This window comes from Serinus canaria, chromosome Z (genome assembly GCF_022539315.1).
Source record: "Serinus canaria isolate serCan28SL12 chromosome Z, serCan2020, whole genome shotgun sequence".
NCBI lineage: Eukaryota > Metazoa > Chordata > Aves > Passeriformes > Fringillidae > Serinus > Serinus canaria.
Window position 1 is genome coordinate 4840198 of NC_066343.1, and position 24175 is coordinate 4864372.

Genomic DNA, 24175 nt, shown 5'->3' on the forward strand with positions numbered 1-24175 from the left:
ATTGGTGGAAAGGGATTGGCTAAACTGCAGGGGAGGTAATTCCCTTTAGACTGTGCACCCCCTTAACTTGTCTTAAACCAAAACCCACACCTCCTTCAACAAATAGTTTTTTGAGAAATGCTACTAACTTCCAAAAATTTTTAAAAGGTTGATAAAAACCTTATCAAAAATACAATAAAAGACTGAATAGAGAAAATATTATAGCACTGGGGCAGAGGATTTTTCCCACCTTATGCTCAACTACACAGTGGACGTTTTGCCTTTTAGCTGTTCAGCCTCTCCCAAAGTTCTGTCCACTGACTCCTGCCTCACTGTCCAGTGGTGGAGTTCGCTTCCCTAAATCTTGATTGGAGGCCAGGTGTTGCCAAAGTAATAAGCAGACCCTCCAAAATGTCCCAAACCCAAAATGACCACCCCCCTGATAACAATGCAAGGGGGGTAAAACATAACTAAGTCTAGAAAACTTCTCTGAACATATATACATTATATTTGTGTTTTAATTGTGAGAGTCAGCCATCACATTTACTCATCTATTACAGTCTGACACGTAGGAAAGAAGGGACAAGACCAAGCTAACAAGGTGATATTCAATTACTTCTTAAAAACTGACCACTTAAGAAAGATATCTGCTGGCCACTGCATTTCTTTTCAGGAAAAAAATAATTAGTCTCTCTTATGTGTAAATCTTTGGAACACACTGAAAAAAGGCTTTCTTCAACATGCACAAAAGAACTTTGCACAGCTTCTTTCTGATGGGATTCTGATGATAGAGAAAATATCTTTTGAAAAAGTACTGTAAATGTTCTAGAAATACCACTACGGTGACCATGAGGACACAGAATTGGATGGACAAGAAAGGACTTCAAATTCCACTGAAACGAGAATCCAAAGCTCCAAGAATTCAGTTCAATATCAACACCTTCTGTAAACTCCCCCATGGCTACCTAACTTGAAAATCTGCGTTAGTCATAAACTGTGAGATTTAAGAAAAAAATTTGATGTTGAAACCAGAGGATAATAGAAAGGTTATCAATGGAAACCCATCAGAAAGAATAATGCTAAAAATTAAAAAGTGTTTAAAACAAACAAATATAGCACAGGTACTGAAAATGTAACAGGATGAATATATATATATATGATATACAGCATGCTTAGGCATACTGGAGAAAGAAGCAAGAAAAGATAACGAATGTCCAAAGAATTAATACTTCCTTAGAATTCTGATAATTTATATGTTCTCCCAGATTAAGAAATGTTTATAACATTATTTTATGATATTGTACTGTATTGTGTGGGATTGTATTATGCTGTATTGTGTGCTACTGTATTGTATCCTATTGTATAGTGTTGTATTCTTTGAATGCATATTTTATTAAAGGACTATTATAGGGATTTTCGGACCTATGGTGACTGAGTTTGCAAGACCACTGGTGAGCCTCAATAAATGAAGCCAAAGTGTCTTGGAAGGTATCCCCTGGTGTTGCCCATGCTAGACCTGGAAATTTCCCTTAATACCGTCACATTGAGGGCCCGCTCTCAGTGGAGATTCTCCCTGCCTCTGCAGTCTTCAACCTCCAGATCATGAAGAAAACAAACTAAACTGGCCAATCCCACCTACCAGCAGAGTAGAAAAAGTAATCAGATGCCAAGGGGAGACATTCATATCAGTAAATTTGCTTCTCAGGCTGTATGTCTAGAAACAGGTTTAACTGAGTCTGTGAACTAGCTTGGCAGGCTGGGCTAATATTTAACAAGGAGAGTACTGTGAGCACGCATGTAGTCTCCAAAGGATTAAAAAAATGGCAGGCCACCAAGGATCCTTTGATTCTTCCACTGTCATCACACATGCTCTTGTCCCAGTCTATTAGATAAATGTTTGAAAGTTAGTACATAAATCCACATTTAAGTATTGATCTGATTTTTAGAAAGGTTCAGCATAATTCCCACTTTGATCCTTTAATAGTACAGCAGGCCCTCTTCATCCCAGGAGAGAACTGCATCTTCTGCTAAGAGTGGGATCTTAATAAAAGAAGCAGCAAATGTAATGAGATCATCATCAGGAAAAATGCTACATTTTTATGTATCAATATTATAGATCAATGTCACAATCACTGGATTTTTTTGCATTTAAATTCAGGTTAAAATGCAAGGGAGCATGCAACATTACCCAAAATGGCAAGACACTCTGGCAAGTGCACCTGTATAGACAGCTCTCCCTGCTGCCATCTGCATTCCCTTCTGTGTCACCATTATCCTATATTTTAGGTAAACACTACCCTTACTCTTTTATAAATTATTTCTCCCTCTCTCTCTTTTTCTTTTTAAGTTTTTTTTTAATTAAGACTATCAAAGGGACAAGTGGAAGCTAGAAACCATAGAAACTGGTGCCATCAGGTATCTGGGAATGGGTCAGGAATGCACAGACAAATCTTCAAGTGCTGAGAGATGAATAAGCAGGTAACATAAAGGCTTGTGGTGACTTTGGAGGGCCATGAAGTAAATGCTTTCTCAGAGCTGTTTATTCTGTATAATCTTTATGTTTCAAACTGCATTCTCAGCAGCGGCAGTGTGTTTTTCCCAAACATATCTTACTTCTGGATATGAAACATGAATACTATTATCTTAATCAAAATTACCTGCATTTGTTTGCATTTACAAGGCTTTTAAAATACACTAAGTTACAGAGAATTTAAAGACTTGCCAAAAAAAGAACATGGACAGTTTTGAAAAGAGTTGGATGGCTTATGAGAGAAAGTTCTTCATGAATGTTTTTACACTCACAAATTGAGGAAATATCATCTAAGGCTGCCACAGCAAGAATACTGGGTTGGCATGTAATTAATCCCTTTGCAGAATCCAAGTTGCCCACTACATGAAAAAAATCATTATGGAAATCAGGTTAATGTGCATCTTGGTTTTCTTGAGTTGCTACATACTTCTCAAAAGTCACTTAAATCAAGATGTTCAAAAGATTTTAAGAATTTTAGGTAAATGGATCTCTAGGTGTTGTAACTTGGACACCTTGAAGGACGCATTAGGCTTCTGTTCAGGGTGGAGCTTAGAGGAACTGTGCCAAAGCATGCTCTTTAAAGACTGTCTCAGTCTGTCTGTGCATCAGACAGCTGGCTTCCCTAGGGATGCATTGTTAACCTCTGTGTGAGTTACAGCAGAATTACGAGGGGATACAATGAAGATATTTGAGATTGCTGGTGTGCTTGCAAATCTAGTGATACGTACAAATTTGGTGTTATCAGTTAATGAAATTCTGCTAATCAGTACTTGTCGTTACAGAGAAGTGTCTTTATGTCACCTTTAATTGCAGTAGTTGCCACAATGCCCCTTCATGGACATTCATACACCACAGCACGCTGAAATACCATAACTTCATCTTCCACAGGCCACTGAACATCTGAAAAATTCAGGAAATAAGCAAGGCCTCAGAAGCACATTAGAATTTTAGTTAGATGGGAGGTTTGGATGCTTCACCAAGCAACTTGTGCTGCCTGAAGGTGATATGTTGTACATAAAACAGACCAAACTTTCGGTCAGTCCTTATTGTCCCAGAAAAACATTTTAACATAAACCCCAATAAATTTACAGAAAGAAATTATTTGTGTACTGATCCCTTTTCATCCAGTTTTGCAGGCATGCATGTATTTGTGGACACCCCTGAGAACTGAACCAAAGTCCAAACAAATTGCTTTTAAGCTTCCAGTACTCAGAGGTAGTCTCTCCTCAGTGCAAAGATGTAAAAAAGATAAAGCGTGTATCAGAATGGAAAATCTGCCCTTCTATTTAAATGTATGTCCATCTAAAGCATCTGAACATATTTCTCGTAATGTGTTTATTTTCCTTTGAAATCAAACTGTATTTAATAGTCTTCTTTAAAGTCATGATTACTATTTCCTATAGTCACAAATTGCATGGACTGTTATGTATCCATATGTAGCCATGAAATCCAAATAAAACTATAAATAACATCTAATATACAATTTAAGTAATGCTATAGAACAATACAATAATATATACATATAATATAAATCAGGGGCTATCAACCTGTTTTCCCGCAGAAGGCATCTTCAAGTGAAAAGTGAACATAATCCCTACTGCTCAGTTAAGGTCTGTTAAAAATATAAACAGCAAGCAAATTTTCAAAGACCAGTAACTCTGAGTAATGCCTCATATTAGCTCTAATCTTCTGAAGTTGGCAGTACGCTGTCTTATTCCTGTTCTGAGGAACATTTTTGTCCTGATATGCAAGTTTCCGTTATGCATTTAAAATTCCATCCTTTAAAATGTTCCATACTTGTCATAAAATAATTTTGGCTTCTTTGCACCCAATACCCTAAACCTAAATGTAAACCAAGTTTATATTTACCCTGCAAACCTATTCATTACAATGTTGCTAGTACTGCATGAGTCTCCATATTGCACCAGATGTAAAGTTTATTCCTTTCTATGTCCTTGATGCAGTCTTAGCTTCAAGGCATAAGAATTCCTTGGGCTCTTTTGTATGAAGGATCTAAGCAGCTTAAAAAGGTAAATTTTTTTATGGTTCCACCAATTCATTCTCTGAATTTCATTCTCTGAAATGCTCACACATTTGTTGACTCTACAGGACTGAGAACTGGTCACTTTTCAGATTCCCTGTATCAGGACCTATGGTCATACCACAACAAAAGAAGTTTGGTCTTTGCTTAGAAGATGCTCAAAAATACAGAGAAATCCAACAAGGCAAATTAGGGCAATGTTTCAATTGTTAGATACATAAAATAAAATAAAGTACTAGACCGGGCAGAAATTCCCTGCATTCTGAATGATGCTATCTGACTCCTATTTAAATGTAAGGAGGAAAAAAGAACAAAAAAAAAATCAATCAGGATTATCAAGAGAAGTAGATATACACTAAAGCAATTTTTCTCAGGAAAATAATGGAGAGGAAGATACATGGCCAAGCAAAGCAAATAATCTATCCTCTTATAGCATTAAAAAAAACCAAACCAACCACAACAACAAAAACCTAACATAATTTAGATCAGTGGTCTCCACTGATAAATTTGTCAGGGCACAGCAATTACTTAGATTTCTGTGTGACATAAAATGATTCCTACAACTTCACTTTTTTTGTGCATCCTTATTAGTAAAACATTTTAGAGCACACACACACCTAGTGTACATATACTTATTTTATCAGTTGTATACATACATTTCAGAAGTTCTAGTATTTCCGTCCTGCACCCCATTAGATCATCTCATGAGGGCCCACTTTGGGCACCACTGATTTAGATCATCTAAGTATCTTAACTGCAGTGCTTTGGACAAACATGTGGGCTTCTTCATTGTAATGTTGCAGAAAAGAGTTGGATGGAGAAATAATACCTAAAACATCTCTGATTCCTATGGTCAGATATAGTTTTCCAGTCACAAGTAAAGACTATTGAACCACAGATTATATTCTGCACATTGATTTCAGTTTTAAAGTAATGCAGCCATTAGAGAAATTAAACTAGTAGCTGAGCCAGCCATTGGGTAATCGGTTGATGAAAAACTATTTAAAGCACCATCAGAAAACAAGGTGCAATAAGTATCATATATTAAAAAGAGGTCTTGAGAGTTGAAAATGAGAGATATGAGAGCAGAATGTGAGGATTTGCACAAAGAAAATATTATGCAGAGTAGTCCATGAACTGACATGACTTTTGGGAGCACAGTAAACTCTGAAGATTAAAATTAGTCTGGACAAGACTGGTGTGTCATTGGCACAACAAGGAGAGGAAATTGAGAAGCACTGGCCAGGATCAACACAGCCAGCTTCATTGAGGCACTTATTCACCACAGTCACAGACATTCACAACTCAGCATGCCTTAAATTACACCATAGTAATGATAATTCTAATATTACAATATGTATGATTATAAAAATAATTAACTATTATCTTGTTGTACCTCAGAACAGCAGTTCACAATATTTCAGTAGTACACAGAAAAAGAACATGAAGACCCTGTAGTTTAGTAATTCTCTACATTTCTTTTAGTCCCTACAACAGAGGTAAGTTACTCAAATGTCAGCATTAGAGAAGAAAGTAGCAGGGAGAAAATACAGGCAGTCTTTTACTGTCCTTCTTAGGTGAAAGCCTAAAATTATATGCCATAATAAAAATACGTTGTCCAACGTATTTTAGAGAAGAATTGGTGGGAAAGATGGTCACTGTCCTCTGTCGAACTGCACCCCATATGTCTAAAAACAATGTATCTCCACCAAAGCATTTCAGGAATGCTATACCTCAAGTCTCTTCAGAGGGCAGATGCCCTTCATCAGGAGGTGAGCTTACAGCCTTTAAAGGAGTTTCTGGAACCCTGCTCAGATTCCCAAACCACTTATTTCCTGCTTGTCTCAACTGCCAAGTTCTAGGTACCCACATTCTTGAAGAATTCACAACATGCAACCAGCATGCATTCAACATGCAACAGCTCTAAGACAATGGAAGCAGTATGTTTCTGCTCCACAATGAATATGTTCATCAGAGAAGAACTCTTTAAAAGTCTGTCCCTCGAACCAGTCACCCTTTTCCTCAGAAGGCAGCTTGCTTGTGATGCTGCTAAGCAAACAACAGGAGGTCCAAAATCTTTTGAAGCTGTGGCTTCTAAGGATGCACATATTCTTTTGCTCCTTGTGATAAAATTGTGGGGTTACCCTGACGGTGCCCAACCTTTTATGCGCCCCTGACATTCCAAACATCACAAGTTAGAAAAGGTCTCCATGGCAATCTTTTGTGAATCTCATGGTATTTTTGAAAGTACTAACCTCTTAGAATATAAGATTCTGTCCAAAATGACAGATAGAACTAGCTCATTATAATTGGATTAAGTAAAATGTGTAGTTATTTCCTTATTCTTTCGGTTCTGTGAAGCTCTGCTCTTCAGAGCAGTAAAAGAACTGTTACCAGACAACTGCCAATTAAATTTATAATGGCAAATTTAGACCGGACGTTCTCTTCCCTTTCGGGGCAATGCTCCTGCATTTTTACTTTCCATCTCACAAGACGCCTGGATCTTGCAGGCAAATTTAGGTCAAATAAAAAGAAAGAAATACACAACAAAATTATATTTTAAAGGCAATCTACGTTCTCTAAGACTCGACGCGCCGCAGCGTGCCGGCGCTGAGGCGCTCCGTCCCCCGGACACCTAGCGGCAAGCAGCCGCTCCGGCAGCCAGGAGCCTTCCGCGCCGGGGGCTTGCGCGCTCGGTGACGTGGCTGTAGGGGAGAACGGCCGGCGCGGCACCGGGACCGCCCCGCCCCAGAGCGGCAACGGGCGGAGCGCGGGCGGCAGCACGCATGCACCGGCGGGCGGGCAGAGGGAGGAGCCGCGTCCGCCGGGCGGGCTGGGCTCCTCCCTCCTCCTCCTCCTCCTCCTCTTTTTCCTCCTCCTTCTCCTCCTCCTCCTCGTCGCCGTCTTCATCTTCGCCCTCCCCACCCACCCGCCTCCAGCGCTTTCCCGCCGCCCGCCTTCCACGCACGGCGGGTCCCGCCTCGCGCCGCTGCCGACACGGCCGCCGCTGCCGCTGCGGGAACAAAGGAGAGAAGCGGCGGCGGCGCGGCCGCCAGCCCGGCGCCCCCCGCAGCCGCCCGGAGCTGTCCGCGGCGCCTTCTCCGGCACCCGCCGCGGGGTTTGTGGCCCCCGCTGGGAACAGGTGGGTGCGCGGTGGCAGGCCGGGCTCGGCTCCGCGGGGCCTTCACCGCGGCGGGGTGTGCCCGGGCCTCCTCTTGGGCGGCCTCATTGCGTTCGGCCTTCGGCGGGGCCGCTCCGGGGCAACGCAGGCGGCGAGACAATGAGGTTCCTGTGTCTGGCGGCGGCGTGGGGCCTGCCGGCGGCGGGGCCGAGCGTGACTCAGGCGGTTGCGAGGAGCGGCCCGGCCGGACACCCCCGTCCGCTGCCGCCGTTCCTCAGCCCGGCAGTCTTGCCGGTCTTTTGTGTCCGGGTGTCGGGGGAGGCGGAGGGATGGGGGACGCAGTTGAGACGCGCGGCACTGCGGGCGCTTGGCCGGGCCTCCCGCTTTGTCTGAGTCAGCCGCCGGACTGCAGCCGTCAGGGGAGTGCCCTGTGCCGGTTCGGTTCCCCGGTACCGACACTGGGCTCTGCCGAGCGCGAGTGAGTGGCGAGTGACCTGCACAGCCTTTGTGCATTCTCCTTTTGTTTGGTTCCTGTGTTTGTCGTGTTTATCGTGATCCCTCCTCGGAGGGAGGATGTTGAGGCCATTCGGTATTTAGGTCAGTGAGCCCGTTGCTCACGCAGTGCCCGGGTTTTCGGGCTGGTTTCAGCGCGCGTTGGGGCCCTCGTTTTTGTCGTTACGCCGCCAGTGTGGCATCGCCCGGCGGGACGGCGGCCGCCCGGCCATGGCCTCGGGGCCGAAGGGGTGACTGAGGTGCGCGGCCGGGGCTGCCAACGGGATTTACCCTCCCCTTCCTCCGAGTTGGGCTGATGACGGCGGGGGTCCTGGTGGAAGGACCTTTTTCAGTTATCTTTTCCCCTCCTCTCGAAGAGGAGCAGTTGGGTGTAACCCTGCCCGCCCCGGGTTGTGGGGCGCATTGGCGGAGCGATGGTTGCTTTGGGGCGCCGATCGCGGGAGGCGGCGGGCTGGTGATGCCGCAGTTTCTGGGCTGCAGGTCGGCATCCGCTCTCCCCGCTCCTCCCTGGAAGGGAAGGGCAGTCGGATTTCGCCGGCGCCTCCTCCCGCCGGAGCCGGCGGCCTGCAGGAGATAAAAATAGGGACTGACTTCAGCGGGCGGCCCGGGCCCGTCGCGCCGCCGCCTGACAGGCGGAAGCGCAGGCCCTCGTCCGCCCATGTGACCGATCCGGCGCGGCGGCCGCGGCACCGCCGAGCGGTAGTGCCCCGGCCCGGAGCTGCCCTAAGGGGTCGGTCGGGGTGCGTCAGCCGTAGCGGGGTTCCCATTGTCGGGCGGCGCCTTGAAAATAAAGGCGGCTGAAACCCCGGCCGTCTCCCGGGCGCTAGTAAAGCACGACTTGTTCAGCGTTGGGTAGCAACGACTTGATCGTTCCGTTAGGGGCATGCATTTCAAGTAGTGGAAGACTCTGTAGACCAAAGGAGAGCTGCTGAGTTTCTAGTTTGTACTGGAATATTAGAGTTGGCACCTAAAGCAACATTCAGTAATGGTGAAATTTTAGGGCACTAACTTGGAAATTAAGCAGGTCAGTTGGTGTTGGCAGTGTTGATCAGTAACATATTGATCAGTAGCATGTTTATCTTACCTGGTTGGTAATAAAAGGGCAGAAATAGTCTTTTTCTGTGTTATATAGACATAGTTCTGTGTCTTGTCAAAGATAGCAAGATTTTTTTAGATTTCCTCTAGGTGGGTCAGGTTTTTTTACTAGCTCCTTTGACTGACGTGTTTGGCTGTAAAACTGTTTCAGATAAAGTGTGAAGTCGTTTGTAGCCAGAAAGAATGCTATTTGTACCTGGAAGGTGTTGTAAAGCTATAAATAGTACAGCTATTTATACCTGGAAAATTAGGTCCTGTGACCACTAGCTGACAGGATGAATTTTGCTTGTTTACTTTCTCCTGGTTTGGATTACTGTCATCCCAGAAGTTTAGTTTAGCTAAAGGCACCTGTCGGTTGTAGTTGTTCTAGGGCAACATAAGTTTGCTACTTGCTGTGTGAGCTCTCTTAATTAGAAGCATTTTTCTTTACACAAAAGTAACGAATTTACTTTTGGCATTTTTGACTTATAGCAAGTCTCAGCTGTCAAATATTTCTTACTGTGATAGTTTCTGAATAGGAAAACAGCAATCGAAAGTTTATACTAAAATGTCTTCAGGTGCCATATGCACAGCTTCTACTAAATTTAAATTTTAGTGCAGTATTATTACATGTCTTCAATTTGTAGCAAATGCATGATTGCTGTGTTCCAGTTTTATTGCCCTTAGGGAGTCAAGGATTTGGCTGCTGTGCAGTTTTCTACCAACCTTGCTTTTCAGTGGTTAACAGGCAGTGAAGGTGAAGACATTATTTCTAACACGCTTAGCACTGACTGGCTCTGGGGGGCTCAGAAGTCTTGACAGAACCTGATTAGAGAAGGGGTTTTTTTCTTCTGTAAATGTGTAAGCTATGTAACAGAACATATTCAATAGTTTGGAGTTGTGTCATTATCTCCCTGGGCAGACTGTTGTGAGAGTAATTGTGAATTTAGCCTCAAAATAATGTGGGATCAGTGCTGAAAAAGCAGGGCTTTTCTGCTGGAGTATCTTGGCTCTGTTGGAGTCCAGAAAAATAAGCTATGTTATTTGCCAGAACTGTTTTGTGGGTATGAACTTAGTCTTATTTATTTTGCATATCCCTATTAGTGCTCAAAAGCTGGTACTTCAGGAGATTTTTTTTGGCTGTCAATTTAAATTAACCTGCACATGCAGTTCAGTGCTCAGCAAGTATATTATTTCTCAGTATTAGTATGATGACACTTTGTCTTGCCTTAAAGGTTCATAATGATGTTACTTAGCAGTAAATTGCAGTCTTGAATGGTTTGTTAATGTTCATATAACTCTCTTTAAGAATGGTGATATCACTTGGTGAGGCAGGGTGAGCAGACATACTAAAAATTCTTCTAATTCTTTACACTTTTAACCCTGTAATTGATTTTGGTGACATGCCAGCTCCTAATGCAATTTTTTATTTTATTTACAGCATCGAGATGACTCAGGAGACAAACCAGACCCCAGGGCCTATGCTGTGTAGTACAGGATGTGGATTTTATGGAAATCCTAGGACAAATGGGATGTGTTCAGTTTGCTACAAAGAACATCTTCAGCGACAGCAGAATAGTGGTAGAATCAGCCCGATGGGTAAGGGTGTGGGGAATTGTTGGGGCTTTCCATATTTCTTTAGAAATGAAATATACAGAGGATTACAAGGAATATTAAAACATTTTGTTGGAGAACTTCTAGAAGCTGAACTGAAAGAATGAATATTTTTCAAAAAATTTTCCAAGAAAATACTACTTTAAAGTACAGTAAAGATAAAAATAATTTCTGTGTAATCTGTTCTGGTTTTCTTGGCATTCAATCATAACTTGCTTTCCCACTTAGCTACTTATGTTAGCATTTTCTTATGCAATCTCTATTTTGGTTGTTAAGTAAAAGTGTCTTTAAGTAAAAAGTAATAAGCAGTAGCATTGAATTTTTGTATACAGACAGTTCATAGCTGTATAGGAGTCTATTTGATTAATGTGTTTTCTGTGATTTGTTCATAACTTGTCAAATTCTTTTTACATAGGAACAACCAGTGGTTCAAACAGTCCTACCTCAGACTCTGCATCTGTACAGAGAGCAGACACTAGCTTAAACAACTGTGAAGGTGCTGCTGGCAGCACATCTGAAAAAACAAGGTAAAATTAAGTTTGTACTGTGACAGTTGACTGGGCTGTGAGTGTGCCAGAAGGCCTGTGAGTGTGCCAGAAGGCCTGCAGCAATCCTGCCCTGTTGCAGTGAGTGTCTGCAGAAGAAGATGGAGCTGACAGGGCTCTATGAATCCATGTAAATTGAAAAATCATTCAGATATTTGGTGTTGTAGTCCTGCAGTAAAAGGAATGTTTTTTGTTTATCTATGGAGCTAATTTGTTACAGGCTTGCCTGGTTTTTTTCTAGAGAAACTAAAATAGAATAAAGAAGTGTATTTTGAAGATAGTAGAAGCATAGGTCAAGAGAATGTATCAATAGTGACTGAAACAGTAGTTCATTAATGGGTCTGAACAGTTCAAGCTTTTATTACTAATGTAATACTGACATAAATTATGTGTGTCACTGTGCTTAAACAGAAACGTGCCTGTTGCCGCTTTGCCTGTAACACAGCAAATGACAGAAATGAGCATTTCAAGAGAGGAAGAATTAACACCGAAAACAGAAACTGAGCCAGGTATGTTCTCAGAAGGACACTCCTGTTAGGGTGGTGGTCTTAAGTAATGTGTTTGGGATGCTTTTTGAGTGCTGTCTCCTCAGAATCGAGAAAAAGGAGTAGTTTAAAATATATGTTAATTTTTAGTAAAAGAATTTACACTTATGAGGGTGTTTTTAGATCCCTAACATTTGTTTTTAAAAGTTAGGCACTCTAAAATCATATTAGGGCAAGGTGTTCTGTTTTGAAGTGGAGCTGTTTGGATTAGGTATGTTATCTAGCGGAACAATTCCAGCTGACTCATGGCAGTCGAAATGGCTTGTTGTATTTGGAGAAGGGTGCTTAATAAATTCTGTTCTAGGGAGAAGTGAGGCTGTTGGGGAAGGAGAGTAAGTAGTTTAGAAACATTAACAGACATTGCTTAGGGTTCTTGAACTAATTGAGTAAACTGTAGGTATAATCAATGCACTGTTTCAGGGATGTAGGGTAGTTGCAGCTTTAATTGCTGTGTGTGGGTTGTCCGTTTGACAGTTTTATTCTCATGCTGGAGAATAGTTGTAGCTGGAGTAGTAAAACTTTGATGTCTGAGCTATTTTTTGGAGTGAGGCAGAGAGGGAGGGCAGCTTGCTGAACTAGCGAACAACTGATTTTGTACCAGTTTGTCCAAATGGATATCTTAACACACTTGTTTTGGTTTTTAACAAATCCAGAGTTTTTCATTTAAAAAATTTGCCAGCTCTGAAACAGTTTTCAAAACTAAAAGCTGATGTGTAGTAGGAAATCTGTTTACTCAAGCTGAAGGTAAAATCTGCTTCTTCAGTTTTGAAGTCACTGAGATAAAAATGGTATCAGATGCTATTAAGCACTGTATCAAAGTGGTTTTTATCTAGTTATATCTTTGCCAACAAAGACTGGTCAGACACTTGATGGTAATTTGCTCAGTATTTGTACAGAGGGTGTTATCATTTTCATAAGTCATGCTAAGTCAAGGTTCTGTGACGCGAATTAAAGTGCAGTTATACAACATACTGTGTGTTTTCATTTTGTATGGACTGAGAGGCAATTTTTGGAGTTGATAAATTTCTGTAGCTGACATCATCAGAAGAGGCTTCACTATGTGACTGAAAAGTAATTTCAACTTTGCAGCAAGATTCATTAACCCATTGTGCTGTGTTAGGAAATCCCCCTGGAATGTGTCAAGAAGGAAATAGGAATACATAAAATGCTGAAGTAATAAGTGTCTTTACTTTTCTTAGTTGTTATTTTGCCAGCTGCAAAGAAAGTCTTTAGTTATTGTTGATGTATAACCTGTTTTTCAGGTAATGTGGATCAGCTGTATGATAGGTTGCACAGCTCAGTATTGATTAGAATGGGGGAAAAAATCCAAAGCAGCTCAAAGATATTTGGGAATTGTAGTAAATGGCATCACAGGTTGAAACCAGTAAAAGCTGTCACAAGATTGTGTACCTGTAAATTCATGGGGGAGTCTCAGCTGCTATGATGCCTAAGTTCCCTTTTAAGTGTTATTGTTTGGCACAAATCCCTAGACAGTGTAAGATAATGTTCTTATATACTACTCTTAGAGTGTGTCTGACATCCTAATTTAACAGTGTTGGCTATATTTAGTGGTGCATTACTCTGTGTCTTGCAGGAAAGAGAAACTGGCCTAGACTTTTTATTAAAAATGCCTGGACTAGGGGATCTGCCTGTCTGGACTAGGCAGATTTTTTATCTTCCTTTTTTCCAGTAGCATCCATTATGTGTTGGTCTCTTGAAGACAAACTGGAACAATGGTAAATAATTTGCATCACCTAATAGCAACAAAAGTTAGTACTATCTTTGACACATGATCCTCTTGAAATAATGCAGTCATGGAGTTGTTAGTGAAATAACTGTTTAGTTGTAAGCATAGGCTGACACTAGGATAATTTCATTACAACTCAGTATTAGATCATGAGCTAAATTTTCAACACCATGAAGTCACATTCTCTTCTGCCAGTGGTTCATTAGCAAAAGAAATTTTGTATGCTTCCCTTACAAATCCAAAAGTTTAAAAGAAGGATTATGTCTGGTAAACTAATTTTTTATGCAGTCTTGTAGCATAAAATTGTACTTTTTCTGCTTTTGGAATTGAATCAACTGACTAGAAAGTGGAGAAGTTGAGAAAAAATAAACTATTAAGTTTAACAAGCTTGTTTCTCTTGATTTTGTTGTGGTTTTGTGTTTTTTCTTTGCTCAGATTGAGGTTGCAACCTAGATTCGCCTTCAGAGCCAGTCTGGTGCTAAGACAATTGTACCTTAACATCTGAAGAAAGGCATGTTAGATGTAATTCCATTGTACCTCACATGATTGATTTCTTGTAACTTGTTGAAGTGCTCTGAGTCTTGACTGGATGCCAGGCACCCATCAAAGCCTCTCACTCCCCTCCGCAGCTGGACATGGGAGAGAAAATAAAATGAGGGGTTAATGGGTTGAGATAAGGATGGGGAGAAATCCCTTCCCAAATACCTGTCACAGGCAAAACAGACTTGAATTAGAAGTGTGAGTTTAACAAGATCAGAGCAGGATAATGAGAAGTAAAAACAGACCTTCAAAACACCTTCTTCCCCACCCCTCCTTACCCACCCCTGCATCCTCTGTGCCTCCTACCCCAGTGGTGCCAGGAGCTGTGGTTGTGGTCCATCCATCACCCGAGGCTCCTCCTGCTCTGGAAAAGGAGTCATTCTCTAGCTGCACTGTGGGGTCCTTCCCACTGAAGAGAGCTCTCTGTGAATTTCTCCAACATGAATGTATGTCACGAGCAGCAGGTCCCCGAGAGCTGCTGCAATATGAACCCATCCCGTGGGCAATGCCACCCCTCAGACTACTGCAGGGTGGGTCACTTTTCCATGGGGTGCAGTCTTTCAAGGACAGGCTGCTCCAGCCTGGGAGCAGAGCCCGTCTCTCCACAGTTCTCCCTTGGGGTCACAGCCTCCCTTCAGGCATCCCCCTGCTCTAGCGTGGGGCTCCTCCCTTGGATCTCTGCATCCCTGTGGACCTCCATGGCTGTAGGGGCGCAGCTGCTTTACTCCCTGCACCAGGGGAATCTCAGCTCCAATGCCTGGAGCACGTCCTGCCCCTCCTTCACTGACCTTAGTGTCTGCAGAGTTGTTCTTCTCACATAAGATTACAGCTGATGCTGTGAAACAACTTCTGATTTCTTCCTACTTAAATATGTTACCAGAGAGGTGTTACCACCATTTCTGACAGGCCAAAAAGCTGCACATCCCACTTTGGAGCTACCAGGGATTGGCTCTGCCAGATATGGAAGAAGCTTCTACTGTCTTTTTGATAGTAGCCACCTCTGTAGCCTTGCACTACCAAAACCAGGCCATGCTAAACCAATACACCACTAAAAAGAAATGGTTTTAAAAACAAGATTATTTCAACAGTCATATTGTTTTATTGCAAAGCATATTTTTAGGATTTTCTTAGACTTTTGTAGGTGATTACTTTGCTAAATGATCAGCCTCTAGTCAGCTCTGTCAGTGCTTCCAAACAGTATCAGCGCTGGCTTAAGGGTGCAGCACTTTTTGTGGTTGTTTTTTTTGTTGTTGTTATTTAGAGGTTTTTTGGTTGGGTTGGGTTTTTTAATGCACTAATGCTCTGATTTAAGGAGTAGTGTTACATGCAAGTAGTATGGCTTATGAAAAAGTGAACTAGAAATTGAACTGATAATGGTATTAGGTAAGTTACATATTTTAAAAATACCCAAATACTGTTAACTTCCATCCATGCTGTAACTTATCCTTTCATTCAGCAGCAGCAGTGTTAGAAGACAGCAGGCAGTGCTGGTTGGCATATTGCTTTGCTTTCTATCAAGCTGTTAGGGTTAGAGCTATTTTACAGCTGTTGGGCATTCAGGTTAAGAGACCCTGTAACAGCTTACCCTTGCTATGCTGTAGGTAGAGCCAGTGTGTTGCAGGTAATATTGTGAGTAAGATGTAGGTAAGGTAGCTTATGGTAAGATCAAGATGTAAGTACGTGATGTTCCTTAAATACGGTTGTAATGAGTACCTTGTTTGTTCTGGTTTGTTTTCACACATGGCTGTAGCAGTTGCACCATGTTGCTTGCTGTAAACAGTTCTGTTGTATTAGTAACATTGTCTGATATGATAATTCTGTATTGTGTTTGAAATAATTAGTTTGTCTTCATGTTTCCCATGCCCGCTGTAGCTTTGGTAAACACTCCTGATGGAAAAAATTCAGAAATTAAGTTTCTTGTAAGCACTGAAGCTGTCCACTGCATAGAGAAAAGCGCTGAGGACCTAACTGCTGGTGCTGTATGTGTTGGTGATAGCACATTATTATTATTCTAATAGTGATACACCATATATGTCAAGTCTTTATGATAACCAAATTAAACTGTGTTTCTGTGTGATACTGAAACTGGGGAATTTGTATGTGGTATTAATGAGGCATATTAATTAAAGGTATTAAATATGCAAATAGAAGAGTTAGAGTTAAGCATGCAGAAGTGAGTGGCATGCTGCAGAGCATTTATATTCCCACTCTTCAACATGAAAGTAAGCATGATGGAGATTTGTTGGTGTGTTTCATCTCAGGCACATAGATTGGCATAGAAGTTGTAGTTCCTGAGCAAAAGTTCGACAAAGCATAATAGGCACAAGCGCTTTGTTGTCTTCGATCAAGCCCAGCTGACAGCTAAGTGCTATGCAGTCACTCGCTCAGTTCTTGCTCTCCAGTACTGAGGACAGTTGTGGAGGAAAAAACTAAACCCCATGGGTTAAGATAAAAACAGTTTTAACAATTTCAGTGAAGTAAGATAAGCAGTGCTGATGGTAATAACAATATAACTGTAATGAAAAGAGGATAAGGAGGAATAAACTCCAGAGACTTCACGAGTGGTGCATACTCCATTTGGTCACCACCTGCTGACTGATGCCTAGCTCATTCCCCAGCAGTGATTGGCAGCTTCCAGTCAACACCCCCCATTTATACATTGGGAAGTGTGTTCTGTTGTGTGGACTGTTCCTTTGGGTAGTTCATTCAGGTCAGCTGTCCCAGTGATTCTCCCTTCTGGCTTTTTGTGCACCTGTTTGCTTGCAGAGCACATGAAACTGAGAAGTCTTTGTTTTAAGGTGAAAGCATTTAGCAATATTTAAAACACTAGTTTTATTATTTAACACTAGTAATAGTATCAGCATTATTCTCTGAATAATGCTATTATACTGAATCCAAAATGCAGCACTGTGCCAGCTACTGAGAATAAAATAACTATCCCAGCTGAAACCAGGACAGTTGTGCTAATATGCAGTATAAGGATTGTATTGCGTCTAGTAATTCTACTACTAGTACTACTGTTGTTTCAGCTCCAGGATTGCAGAAATGCATCTAATGTATTTTGGATAACTTCTGACTTGACCTTTTCTCTCTTTTGTTGATTTTTTTTTCTGCTTCTTCAATACTGGGAGTTAGCAGTTAGCTTCATCAAGTCACAGTCAAATCAGTTTCTTTCCCTGCTCTTCCAAGAATTGAATTGTTCCACTGTTATCCGTGAAGTTTAAGGTGTTTAGATTTTATTTTGGTGAGTTTTTATTCAGTCAGAGAAGCTTCTAAAAACTTTATTCCATTACTTTTGTATCCCTTTCTGCTCACTTTAGATATCCCTTTCTAACTTTAGAATGTTAGAAAATAGTACTGATTGGTTTTCTGTGTGTTTTCTGTAGCCACAATATTGGATTCATTCCTTCTCAGAGTGAAAGCTCTGTAATACTGATACATGCTTTTTTTTGAAGTAGCCATACTGTTTTATGTAAGAAAGCTACTGACAGCTTTGAACATTCTTTTCTTAGAGTGGTTTTTATTTTTGAATGGCACTCCCCTGAGTCTAAGAAGAACTTTATTCTTCAGTTCATAGAACCTTTTTGCATGTAGATTGAGTCGCTGTTGTACTTTGTCCTGTGGCTGTCTGGTTCCATCAGTGGCCTTGCTGCTCCTCTTGTAAGGATGCATCTTATCTTTAGGCTACATTTGAAGGAAATTTTCCAGTATTTGTGATGAAGTGCCTGCATTTGCATAGACTTTTTCAGGGAGCCACCTCCAGTATAGTATTAGTCTTTATCATTAATTTGCTAGGATAATAGCCATCGTTGGCCATGATGCTAATGCATATTTATAGTGACTGCAGGCAGTCATTTAAGACCAAAATAGTGTTAATAAAAGCCTACCCAGTTCTGAAAATCAGTTGTCCATAAAGTTTTTTGCATTGTACTAGGAGAACTGATCTGTTAAAATTTGAGTGAAGTAAACCTTTGCAGGTCTTGAACCAGGGACAGGAGGGGACATGACTAAGGTGATGGAGGGAGCTACACAGAACCATAGAACCATTTGGGTTGGAAAGGGCTTTATAGATCATTGAGTTCCAAGCCCTCTGTTCCTGTGCATCACTACTCTTGGAGTAAAGAATTTCTGCCTAACATCTCATACATATTTATCTTGTAATTGAGAAGTGTTTCCCCCTGTCCTATCACTATCTGCCCACGTATAAATCTATCCCTTTGTTTTATAAGCCCTCTAAGCTTGGAAAGGTTTCAAGAAGGTATTCCTAGAGCCTTGTCATTTCCATGCCGAACAATCCCATCTCTCCTAGCTTGGCTTCATAGGAGAGGTGCTTCAGCCTTCTGATCATCTTTGTGACCCTCTTCTGGTGTTAATCCAGCAGATTTACATCTTTCCTGCACTGAGGACCCCAGAGCTGGATTCAGCACTCTAGATGGGGTCTACAGTAGCAGAGTAGATGGACAGGTCTTGTGCCCAAGTTTGTCCAGATCTCCTTGCCTAGCATCCCCTCCTTCATGCTGAGGATGCACTTAATCCCTGTCTGTCCAACTGATTAAGATATTCAAGAGCAGGGTTCCCAAGACAGAGTCCTGAGGGATGCCACTCATCACCAGTCTCCACCTGGACATAGAGCCATTGACCTCACCTGGCTGTGTCCATCCAGTCAATTCCTTATCCACCACATAGTCTGTCCTTCAATTCCATGTTTCTCCAGTTCAGAGATCAAGATGACAAACGGCATGCATACCACTAAGAGCTCTTTTACAGTGGTGGTGAGTTTTAGTGGTGAGTTTTAGTTGCTTCATCTGAACTGAGGAACCAGGTTGACAGGTACCAGTAGCCACTGTTTTACAGTTTTTGGCACTTTTTCAGCTACCTGTTCTATGGTGATACATAAACCATTTTGAGCCCTTTGATTAACACTGTGATTTCTGGCATGAATTTAAGTTAAAATCTTGAGGACTGGAATTGTACTTGCCCAGTTGGATTTGTCTTTTGTGTTTAAGGAAGCCTTTTGTGACAACTGTAAGAACAGTATTTTCATTTAGATAGGCTCCTGATGTCATGGCAGAACTGCAGTTTTCAATATTTTTCATCTGCAGGTTGATGGAAAAGGAATTTTGTTCTGAGCTCTAGGAGACAGGGCAGGCAGCTTTTTCATCTGTCCTCACCATTTCCTCAGAAGCACATTTATGAACATTTAACATCATAAAAGCCAATCAGACTAAAGTCTGCTGGCATAAAATAATAGCAGAATCCTTTATTCTTGGAGAGTAATACATGGAACATTTTAGTTTGGATTTAGGGAGCTGTGTCCCCTCTTGTCTTGGTACCTTTTAGTGACCATTACTGCATGTTGTGTCCTGCTTTTCCTCCTTGGAAGATGTTTTTCTTGTGGGGGAAGGACCCTGGTCAGCAGCCCTTTCAGGGAATGTGCTGCTGCAGTTTCTCAGAATCACTTTCGTCCCTTTACACATTGTGGGCTGCCATTGTTGCAGTTTCTTGATGCAAAGATGGAAGTATACTCATAGTAATTAGTAACATTTTCCCTAGATGAATTTGTTCTCAGAGGCTTTGTTTTGTGGTGAAGTGATCTACTAAGCTGTCTTTTTGCCTTGGTAATTCCTGGGAAGTTTTCATTTTTGCTTGCTTGTTGACATGTATTAGGCAGTGATATAAATGGTTCTCTTCTTATTTTCATTTACTCTTAGTGTATGTTGTGAGTGATTTTATGTTGCTGTTGATTTGCCCCCCTCTACATTTTCTTTAGCCTGTGATTGAAACAGCATGCATGCTCCCAGGACTCAAAATTTTAAATTACTTCTGACATAGATGAAGCTTTCCCTTAACTAACTACATACCAAATTGCAATGTGTGTGTTTCTGGTTCCTCTTATTTTTCTGGTTCCTCTTATTCATCTGTTTTGGCTTACAATTAGGATTTCATTTTGAAACAAACAAATCTTAAAACAAAGGGATTTGACTATACTGTTGGGGAGATGTTCAGTCTTTGTATTTTTTAAGGCTGTAGTTGACAGCTCTTAGCCAAGGTGTGTACATCCAACAGGTACACTCAGTTTGTGATATTAGGCCAGTTTTTGGTCACAGGCTCTCTAGTAGACAAACTGGTACTGAACACTGATTTTCTTAGGATTTAAAGACAAGTTCAGAGTGTCATATTTTTTATCTAGAAAATCTTGCTCAAAACAAATTGTTTCACAAAAAAATAAAAAGATGACAAAATATCTGCCATGTGACAAAAAAAAAACAGGTTATAAATTACCTTGGTTGTTCATTAGCACTGTTGCTATGATGCAGAGGTATAAAAAATATTAGCAGGCATTTGTTCTACTGCATGAAATTTTTGGTGATGAGCACTGAAGGTTCCCTGTTACTTCTGAGAGTTGTTGCTTATAAGTCTATTTAGATAATGAAGTCTTGCCTGGGGTCTTTCTTGTACAGTCAATTGTGAAGTTGTCTATGACAATGCAAACACAATTTTAAAAAGCAAGTACTACTGAAAAGAATCTCGTCTAACAAACCATACTTTGTCTGAAGTAGATTGCAATACGTCCTTGAGGCTTATGTACTCCATTTATTAAGAAATGCATTTTGTAGTTAATAGATGTTGTGATAGATGTTATCGTACTCTGAGAGTGTTCAGCAAACTTGTAAGAGAGCAGGTATTACATTTGTGTACAAGTGCATTTCTCAGCTTTCCTTAGTTCCAGTTTTGGATATGAAGAGGATATCAATTTAAAAAAATTGAATTTTTGGGATAAACCACTTTTTTCAATAAAACAGCCATGTCCAAAAAGGTGTCTAAGGAGGCAGTTGAGAAAGTATTCATTTAGACTATACCTACTTGAACACTGGAACTGAATAAATTACAAAAAATATAGCTATTCAATGCAAATCTGCACTTTGTTATTATAATGAGGGCTCTTTAGAACTGTGTATTTTGTAGCTGTGTTCTGGATTTGTCACAGAATTAACAGCTTCTTAGCTGCTGCCTTGGTGAACTGCTTTAGATACCTGACTTCACTGCAGAAGTGGCAAAACAACCCAGTACTATAGTAGGAACACATTACTGAATGACTTTTTTTTTTTTCTAAAATATGTTCCTGTTAGTTAAATTTTCTACCAAGGTATTTGTGTTCAGCAACTTTGGCTGTGACAATATTGCTACTGTTTTAGATTAAATTACTTGATCATATGATTTATTTAAATATAAAGTGTGTCCATGGAATTTCTGTCATGCTTTTCAAGCCTGTATAGATATATAAAATAAGTGCCATGTATTTTCTAGCTGGTTGAAATGTGGGAAAAAATCTGAGTGTCTCAAGTAAAGTCGGAAGGGATGGACAAAAATCCTTATTTCTGATTCATGTTTTTAGACTAGTCAATGTAGTTCTGTAGGCAACAGATGTCAGGGTCTTAGGGGTTGAATTAATCCTTAAAGTATGCATACTATTGAATACCTCATGAAGTCAAAAAAAGCACATTTAACTCTTGTTTCCTTTGTGTGCTTTTAACAGTTGTAACTCAACCAAGCCCATCAGTTTCTCAGCCTGGTACTTCAGAGAGTGAGGAGAGAGCTGCTGAACTGCCGAAACCAAAGAAGAACAGATGTTTCATGTGCAGGAAGAAGGTTGGCCTTACAGGTATTAGAATACTGTCAATTTTAAACAAATTTGCATGACTATTTACCTCTTGCTAGATTAAACTTGGCAAAATTTGTGTTCTATTACATTTATCAGCTTTTTTACAATTCACACAACTTAGTAAGTACATTTATTTTTCTTGCTCTGTATGTTGTAGTGGACAAATGTATCCCCTTTGAAGTAACTGCACCCTTAATTAACACCTTAATTAAAAACTAATTCTTAGTAATGTTTCTTTTTCTGTGTACAGGATTTGACTGCCGATGTGGAAACCTATTTTGTGGACTTCACCGTTATTCCGACAAGCATAACTGCCCATATGATTACAAAGCAGAAGCTGCAGCAAAAATCAGAAAAGAGAATCCAGTTGTGGTGGCTGAAAAAATTCAGAGAATATAAATTATTGTGCTTGTGAAAAGACTGACTGACTTTTTGTGGGGCTTTTTTTTCAATACATCCTAAAAACCATGAAAAGAGCAGGTGCATGGTCATTTTCCTTTGTTTTCGAAAGTTTTTCTTCTAGTCCTGTCTAAATGATACTTCAAATGTCTGAGTGTTTGTTACAGGCAGAATTGGATAGATACAGCCCTTGAAAATGTATATGCCCTCCCCAGAATAGATGGATGATCAGAAACCTGCACAGGAATACACATGCACAGAGGACAGACTCTAGTTCACATGTGCCAAACAGATGTATGCAATCTGCATGTGTGCAGCAGCTCTGCCTTTTGAGATGTGCATGAGGTATTTAACATTCAGCTAAGGTTATATGCCTGTTTCGGAGAAGGATACATCAAAACAGTTGGCAGTCTACTTCTATCATTGAAAATCTCCTTTTAGTTGCCGCACTCCCATTTTAGTTTTCCAGCAGAATGCAAGCTGTGTAGAGGGGTCTGCCATCACAGTAAGATGAGCGTCTTTGCCATATTTAAGTCACTTAACAACTGCACTGAGAAAAATGGAAAAAGTCAGATACATATAAGAAGAAAATTGTTTTGTAAAAGATTACATTAACTTAAGAATCTTGAAAAAAAGTTCCCAAAGGAAATGTCCTGTTAGGAGCTTAAGAACTGGCCTGCAACAGAGTTGTCTGCTTTTCCTTGCCTAGCTAAAAATGTTGTGTAGCACAATATTGTAAGATTGGTTTTCAAAACAGAGTTACAGATGTTTCTAGGCATATCACAGATCTCTATCAAGCAAAATTGGTCTGAATAAGTTGCTGAAATACTAGAGCAGTTTATTATTCATATACTTCTTATGTTCTGTGTGTTCCAAGTTCAAAATAATATTAGGAATTAATTTTTCTAGTTTTAAATGTAACAGTTGCACCGTTCTGCATGGAAAACCATACCTAACATGGCTGCTGTAGACTTAAATGGTAGCTGGAACCACTCTTGGAGGGCTGCTTTATCATTTTTAATTGTACTTGGGTATAGGACTGTAGTGTTCTTGGGTGTATTGCATGGGCTGCGTTATCTATGGCATTGTACAATAACAACTCTAGAAAAGGCAGTATTCTTCACTGATGCTTGTCTGGTAATATATATCACTTCTGTGTTATAATGGAAGGGGTTTTTGTGATGTATGAAACTTGTGTTTTTTATATAAACAAATACGGTTTAGACTAGTGTTGTGGTAATGCCTGTTCTCATTTGTAAATAGTTACATACATACACAAGGCACTACTCCTACCTGATTTTTGTTGCCAGTGTTCAGTCTTGGTTTTTACTTCACTATTAAAAGCATCAGGTTTTCGCTTCTAACTTTGTTCTTCTGAGTTATTAGATATGCAAACATGTACAGATAGTTCATATTTATGTATTGCACATAAGCTACCCAGCATCTATGCTATATTGTATTATGTAAATAATAAAATAATGTACAGAAGGAAATACTTCCTTTTATGGTAGTTCATTGGTTTTAGTTCTTGCTGTAATGAGAATGTGACCTTGTAGAGAATCAAGTGCAAAGTTTATATAAGTTCTTACTGATATTGTCTTATGCGTAAGCTTGCTATGTCCTTATTTGGATATACAAGCTTTTTTGAGACAAATTGCATGAGCAGCTGGGGTAGAGATAACTGCTTGATGACCTGACAAAAATGCCAGCAAACAACAATGTGCTTTAAAGGGAGAAAGGTATTAGCAATGAACGTCTGACTTCCAGTGGATCTGTCGTGATAGAGCCAATATACTGACTAAACTGTTCTGTGTTCTGTCCACATCTTCACCAGCAGACCTTGTCAGTTACTCAGTGTCAGCAA

At 40.5% G+C, this 24175-nt stretch overlaps 1 protein-coding gene across 1 annotated transcript; it reads left to right on the forward strand.

Moving 5' to 3' along the window:
- The first annotated feature begins 7474 nt into the window (after positions 1-7474).
- ZFAND5 (zinc finger AN1-type containing 5) lies at positions 7475-23806 on the forward strand. The gene is made up of 6 exons (XM_030237206.2): positions 7475-7692; positions 10700-10857; positions 11288-11399; positions 11829-11926; positions 21787-21912; positions 22163-23806. The coding sequence occupies exons 2-6, from the start codon at positions 10707-10709 to the stop codon at positions 22309-22311; spliced, it is 636 nt and encodes a 211-aa protein (XP_030093066.1). The 5' UTR covers positions 7475-7692; positions 10700-10706; the 3' UTR covers positions 22312-23806.
- Positions 23807-24175: the final 369 nt, after the last annotated feature.

Excerpts from the sequence above, each read along its gene's own strand:
- ZFAND5 (XM_030237206.2), top strand. The coding sequence starts at position 10,707 with ATGACTCAGGAGACAAACCAGACCCCAGGGCCTATGCTGTGTAGTACA. Across the intron at positions 11,400-11,828 it reads AGCACATCTGAAAAAACAAG|AAACGTGCCTGTTGCCGCTT; the intron begins GTAAAATTAAGT and ends GTGCTTAAACAG. Across the intron at positions 21,913-22,162 it reads GAAGAAGGTTGGCCTTACAG|GATTTGACTGCCGATGTGGA; the intron begins GTATTAGAATAC and ends TTCTGTGTACAG.